The sequence below is a fragment of the Dermacentor silvarum genome, chromosome 8, assembly GCF_013339745.2.
Source record: "Dermacentor silvarum isolate Dsil-2018 chromosome 8, BIME_Dsil_1.4, whole genome shotgun sequence".
Lineage (NCBI taxonomy): Eukaryota > Metazoa > Arthropoda > Arachnida > Ixodida > Ixodidae > Dermacentor > Dermacentor silvarum.
The window spans coordinates 65,027,001-65,034,097 of NC_051161.1; the positions used below are offsets into that span (position 1 = coordinate 65,027,001).

Here is a 7,097-nt window from a genome sequence, read left to right on the forward strand (position 1 = left end):
CCGCCGCTCACTAACTGAACCACGGCTCCCCCGCTCTTCAAAAGAGCGGCTCAAAAGATCCGGCTCGCTCCTGAGCGCTCAGGAGCGAGCCGCTCTTTTGAAGAGCGAGGGAGCCGTGGTTCAGTAAGTGAGCGGTGGTTCTTTCGGAAAGAAGAAGCCGGCTGGGCTCTCTCGCGCTCAGTGAGCGTGAGGAACCGTTCCTAGAGAGCGCTCAGGAACGAGCCGGATCTTTTGAGCCGCTCTCTTGAAGAGCGGTTGAGCCGTGGTTCAGTAAGTGAGCGGCGGTTCTTTCGGAGTGAGGAAGCCGGTTCTCTCTCCTTGAATGAGCCGTGCCGAACCGTTCCGTCCGAGCTGGGTCTTCTGCTGGGTTTCGATTTCTGACCGACGAATGGTGGCCAGTGTGGGCAGACTCGCGCTACTGGTACTCGCTCGCAGTGTGTGGTGTGCGCAGCAGTCCCTTTGGTTTTTCCTGCGTCCTATGGTGTGGCACCCGATGCCACCGAGGGGAGAAGTAAAGAAGTCTTAATTGGCAAAGGATGGTACCGTTCGTTGTCTGCTGCTGTTCGAACGATGTCTCACGACTCTCACCGATCGCACATCATGCGCTGGTCCAATAACACTTCGAAGATAGTCTTCCGTGTCTTTAAAGACAACAGGTGAACGTACAGTTTACGTCCTGGTCTTCATTTGTGCTAATTAGTGTAGTCATGAAAATGTCGCCCATGATATCCACTTCAGTGCATTTTCTGAGCGTGTATTATTAGCACGTCATTAAAACGAGGCCAATGATCTGTTGTGTTGTAATAGAACTTCATTTCATTTTTTTTTTTGTTCTGGCGTATGATGGCATGATCGCCAGTATCGCGCGTGCACTCAAGAGAAAAAAAAACGAAAGGTACGTGCGGCAGTTTTGTGGATCTTTCGTAAGGTTTTTGTATTGTACTTCAAGAAATGATTTCTACATTCTTTTTGCATGGCGTTGCAGCTTACTCATATTATAGTGAACGTACGTATGTGAATAAATGAATAAAGTTGAAATATAATGTACAATCATTTTGTGTTCTTATTTTGACAAAAGGGGCCGTATTCTGAAACGTTCGCCTAGGCGAAATCAGCGCGCGCGCTAATTGGCTGGTTGAGCAAAATTAAATGACGTCGGCCTCAACGACCCAATCAGCTCATCCAATTTTGCTAAAACAGCCAATCGGCGCACGCCTGAAAGCGAAAAAAGAAATTTCGCCTAGGCGAACGTTTCAGAATACGGCCCAAGTTGATTTTAAAGTACCACAAGAACAGACAAGCTTCTGTAATGACTATGACGTCACATATTTCTTTTTCTGAAAAAGTTACGTCGCATTCTGCCTGTCACAGTATCATAAGCACTTTATCCCCAATATCAGAAAGGAAAGTTTCATTACAACTAAAAATACACGCTTGTTATATATGTAAAAATATTCTCTAAACATAGCGAAAATACCAATAACACGGTTATTAAATTATGCATATATCGTTCTTTTGTCAAAGTCAGAAAACTATAGAATATGCATAACGCAGGTTACACGTTTAAGTGAACCGGTGAGCCGTTCAAATGAATCGGTTCATTTCAGTGAGCTGAGCCGTTCCGAGCCGCTCACTGAAGTGAGCCGTTTTGCCCATCTCTACTGTGAATCGCGCCCACGCGTCACCCACGCGCCGGCGCTCTCGCGATCTCCAAATTAACGAGGCAGTCGCGCTACACTTCGCTCCGTTTGCAACGTGCCGCACGAGACAGATTTTCCGCGCCATCCAATATATCGCGAAATGAAAACACGTATAGAGCTGCGCTCAAGTTTAGCATTAGGGAGTATCGTAATCGTCGGTGATTTCTTTTTTTTTTTTTTTTGTCATGTTGTTTTTGTGCATCATACGAGATTTGTAGTTGGTTTTTCCGGCGTCCTCGGTGAGCTAAACAAGGCATCTTGGTTATGTATAGTGGAAATTAGGTACACGGTAGGGGTAATGTGCAGGAAATGTTCCAAATGGGTAGGTTAAATGCGCTTTTTTTCCAGTAGAATACGTATGTAAGTGCATGGTCCATAGCGTTATTAGTCTGTTTTACGAGCGGTGTAAAACTTAGGCGGCTGTGCTGGCATAATTACCACTACAACTGAGGTCAACTTTTGCGAACACGGAGGGAACAATACGCTAAGTTTATGCGCGATGGTTAATATGTGTTCATTAGGTACACTGCAGTTTTTAAAAAAAATGTAAGCAAGTATTCTAAAGCATCAGGCCGCTGTTGGCTATAGGTTTCCCAATATTTTATACATTGAAGGAATAGGAAGCATTTTAAGTGCAATGTTTCGCGTATATTTAATTATTCTGGCCTATTGAGAAGCGTTACGAATAATTATTGAACCCTCATCTTTTGTTCTTTTTACTTTTTCATGCGCGATATGTTAGGTTCACCTGGTGTCATCACTGAACTAAAGGAGGCAGCTTTGTTATGTTTGGTGACTGAAAGGGAAAGGTAATGGGTGATGTGTAGGAGAAGTTCAAAATAGATGGGCAATTGGGACTTTCGCAATAAATTACGTATGCAAGCACTCTTAGAGTGTTATGAGCGTGTACAACGAGCGGGAATGAAGCAAGCCCACTGCCGTGGCAGAACTATATAAAAGACACCAAGACTAAATTCAGCGAAAATTGGTGGTACACTATGCAAGACACTTTGTTTTTATTTGGCGAAAATAAATGGCGCGTTATGGGCAATAGGTAGGTAAACGTCAAATGCAGGGGACTAATTATGACATTTGCAGTAAATTGCGCATGTAATCGATCCGGAGCTTTATTAATGTGTTGTGCGAACAAAGCAGAATTTATCCCGTTGCCCTGGGAGAACTGTGAACTCTAACAAAATCCAATCTTCTGTCTTCTTTTGGGGGGTTTTTACGTGCAAAACGAGTTCTAATTATGAGGCACGCCGTAGTGGAGGGCTCCGAAATAATTCTGACCACCTGGGGTTTTTTTAACATGCACTGCAACGCAAGCACACGGGCGTTTTTGCATTTCGTCTCCATCGAAATGCGGCCGCCGCGGCCAGTCTAGAGCAACTTGAATAGATGGGGGGGCACTATGGTAAATGTTATGGCGAAGTAACATGTGTGTTGATGCTGGCTTTTTAAAAATTCCCAATAAGTGCTCCAAATCATTACATGCGGGCAAGGTTTCAAACGGAACAGTCCTGTATGGGCAACATGTTAAAGTATGAGATATAATCACAGGAGACTGCAACGTTTATTGGAATTGTTTGAAAGAAACCGCTTCACTGGAAATAGGGCTGTAATTCTCCAAGGTAGCACACATCTGCTGTCTTTTTTTTATTATTGTGAATATTGCAAATCATTTATTTGCAAATCACAATAATTTATGTTGATTATACTTCGTTGCCTATAACCTCAATAATACCATTACCTAAACTAGCGATACAATTGTGCTGTACAATTATACAGCAAGTACAATTCCTTGTTCAATTGTTCAAATTGTTGGTAGCAAATGTGCATTTTTTATGTGCGCTGTACCGCTGCTACAGGGTGGGATTAGGGACCTCTGTGAGGCACTCAATGTCATTAGTCCCTGTATCATCTTGAGATTTTATATAGTGGCGAAAAATAAAAGCAAATTCAAATAATTTTTCGGGGCCCCATGGTTTACAATGCGTGAATCATAAATAGGTCCGTTACATATAAAAATAACTGACAAACGCATTTTCTGGCTTTCTCAATTATTCTAAGAGTACGTCGTAATATATATATATATATATATATATATATATATATATATAGAGAGAGAGAGAGAGAGAGAGAGAGAGAGAGAGAGAAATGAGAAGCACAACTTCGCGGTTATCTTAGGTTTATTTACTCAACAGTTCCGGTCGGTGGTCCGACCTTTTTCAAGGGATACAGGAAATTGTCGCAACAGTCAAAGCTTCTCCTACTTGAACTTGGCCAGCTTCACCTGAGTGACCCTGGAGGCGTGTTGACGCGCGTTATCATGGAGAAGAATCACACCCTCCGTGAGCAGCCCCGGTCTTTTGTTCTTGATGGACCTGCGTAGGCTTCGGAGTGTCTCTCGGTACACATCGGAGTTAATAGCTCTGTGCTCGAGGAAATTCAACAAGTAGTGGACCTTGGACGTCGAAAAAGACGGTGAGCAACACCTTGCCTGCTGACGCCACGGCTTTGCACTATTTAGGCGGAGGTGACGACGCAAGCTTCCACTACATGCTGTCCCGCTTTGTCTCTGGCTCGCACCAGCTCTCATCACCTGTGACGATGCGCTCCAGGAAAGCAGGGTCTTCATGATACCTAAACAGATGTCGAAGTGCTAGCCCCATACGCAGTTCCTTGTGCTGGTCGGTGAGCTGCTTCGGAACCCACTGCGCGCACACCTTTCCATAACGCAACCTGTCGTGAACAATTGTCCACACTGTGCAACGCTGACATCCACCCTCACCGCCAACATTCCTAATGTGACACGCCGATCACTTCTCACTCGGTCGTCCACCTTGTCGATGAGATCGGCCGTGATGACTGTGTTTGCCTGGCCTGGTCTCGGGTCATTAACTAAGCTCTCACAACCTGCACGAATACGGGCACTTGTCCACGGACTTGTCCACGGCACGGACTTGTCGGACACACAGTCTTCCCCGTATCCGGCGATGAATGGTGGCCGGTTTAACATCTTTCGCTGTCGGAAATCGGATAACGCCTCGCTGCTCCTCAACCATCGAATTTTGCAATGTGAACGCCATCCTGTCATCACATGCACTGCCGCGTCAATTGGACGGCGCTCTCTCCTGCGCATGCGGACGCCGCCCGCATGCTCCGATCCACGACGGAGACTCCAATCGCATCCCTAGATGTCTCGCTACGTTCTTCCATAGCGGCAAAGGCATCTATGTTAGCGGTTACGTTGTTTGGACGCTTCGTACCTTTTCATTTGAACACCCTCGTATGCCTACATGGCAATGCCTGTTAACTCAAACAGCCCAGCGAAGCTAGCCTCACTCGATAGGGTGCGCGTGTTGAACGTTGCCAGGTTCAGTTTCCTGTGGCGGCCTGTCCGGATCCAGAGATTCTTAGCACCCTCGGCCTCGTCGCAGGTCTGACCGCCACCTTGGTCAGGTGCTTCGCAGCCGCTTGGGACTGAGGGCCATGTAGATAGGTTAATTGCAAGAGTAATGAGGAAGGTAGTGGCCGAATACTGCACCATGGAGGCCAATTCCTGTTCTGGTGAGGGAGTGCCTTTGATGAAGCTTGTGGGCCTTCCTAATTTGGTTGCACCTGGACTAGTATAGCCCCACCAGCTCACGACAGTTTTTTATTTTCTTTTCTTTCTATTTTTGTCGGTGTAAGGCGCCACTCCATGCTTGAAAATGTAGTGGACTGGAGGAGGATTCGAGCTTACGACCTCCAGATTAGAAGCCCGGTGTTCTACCTTTGCTCCACGCCACCACCCAGCAGAAAACTAGGTGGGGTGACGAAATTAGGAAATTTGCAAGTGGAAATTGGAATCAACTAGCGCAAGACAGGGGTAATTGGAGATCGCAGGGAGAGGCCTTCGTCCGGCAGTGGACATAAAGATAGGCTGATGATGTTGACCCTTTAGTGCGTAATTATGTCCCAAAGCAATACTCGTCATCATCCTCGTTAGCACTCTTTTCTCTTATAATGTGATGATTATAATGTAATGTAATCTCCAGCACACCGGATGTCCGACAGGACGTCCGGTGTTGTTATGCACGGTAGTCGGAACACGCCAAATGAGTGTAGACGTTGCCAAGAATGACAAAGCTCATTGTTGTCGGCTAGAATTACGCTGTCGAGGGTGTATCATTTTGAAAAGTGCACACCTACGACGATCGCAAGTCGCGGTGTTACATGAAAATTTCGCCTTGTACAAAAGGGGTACTGGAACGGCTGCGGCCTTACAGGTGGACACTTACAGAAAATATCCCTTTGCGCACGCTCAAACACGCTCATAAGGTGACCATGCGCGAGGTCAGCATCTGGCCGTATAGCCAGCAGTCAGCACATTAACCCGGCGAAAACTCGATCTATTTCGTAGGCGCTGGTCAATCAGGCCTCAGAAGAAGAAGAACGATAACTTTATTTATAATCCGGCGAGTTATTCGGGGATTTGGGCGAATACCCCTGCCTAAGTGTCGGCCACGAGCTCTTGAGCTCTGGCGGCTTCCTCGGCCCGCTGGACGGCCCAGAGTTGGTCTTCGAGGGCGGAGCTGAGCAGCGTAGTCTCCCAGCGCGTTCGGCTCGAGGCTGCGTCCGCGTCTGGAACCCCCACTTGTTTGCACTCACATAACATGTGTTCCAGGGTTGCCCTGGCCTCACAAAACTTGCATTGGTTTGACGAATAAAGCTCTGGGTAACAGAGATTCAAGATCACCGGGTTTACAAACGTTCTTGTCTGCAGCTGTCCCCATGCAACCGCCTGTTTGTTGTTCAGTTTCTGGTGCGGTGGCGGAAATTTGCACCTCGCCAGTCTGTAGTGTTGCGTTATTTCTCCGTAACTCGTCAGGCGATCCTCCCACTCCCACCCCTCACCAGACGTCGCGGCCGAGGCGGCGATCAAGGGGCTTTAGGCGGTAGTGTGGTTGGCAGCTCGGTTCGTTTGTAAGCCTATTCTTTGAGTGAAATAGTTGAATTCGTCGTTTTTGCGCGCGTCTCACCATGGTGTGTTCTGCTTTTTTTTTTCATAATGCGCACTGTTGATTACATATGTGTCACTGTCATTAGTAATTGCATGTTTGTGTGTGTGTGTGTGTGTGTGTGTGTGTGCGTGTGTGTGTGTGTGTGTGGTGTGTGTGTGGTGTGTGTGTGTGTGTGTGTGTGTGTGTGTGTGTGTGTGTGTGTGTGTGTGTGTGTGTGTGTGTGTGTGTGTGTGTGTGTGTGTGTGTGTGTGTGTGTGTGTGCACGAAGCCAAGCGCCCATGTATTTGCAAGAATCTTTTGTTGCAATAAACTTCTCTTAGCAGCTTTGACTTTGCACCTTGCTCTCATACAGGGCTGTTCTGCAGTTGTCACGAACTTCTAATAAAAA

The 7,097-nt window shown here is 46.7% G+C and overlaps 1 protein-coding gene across 1 annotated transcript; it reads right to left on the minus strand.

The window, feature by feature from the left end:
• Nucleotides 1-4,258: 4,258 nt before the first annotated feature.
• LOC125947660 (uncharacterized) lies at nt 4,259-4,722 on the minus strand. The gene is made up of 2 exons (XM_049672861.1): nt 4,534-4,722; nt 4,259-4,429 (listed from the first exon to the last, which is right to left on the minus strand). The coding sequence occupies exons 1-2, from the start codon at nt 4,720-4,722 to the stop codon at nt 4,259-4,261; spliced, it is 360 nt and encodes a 119-aa protein (XP_049528818.1).
• Nucleotides 4,723-7,097: the final 2,375 nt, after the last annotated feature.

Coding starts and splice junctions, on each gene's coding strand:
- LOC125947660 (XM_049672861.1), bottom strand. CDS start 4,722: ATGTTAAACCGGCCACCATTCATCGCCGGATACGGGGAAGACTGTGTG. Junction 4,430..4,533: donor TCGACAAGGTGGACGACCGA/GTGAGAAGTGAT, acceptor CGTTATGGAAAG/GTGTGCGCGCAGTGGGTTCC.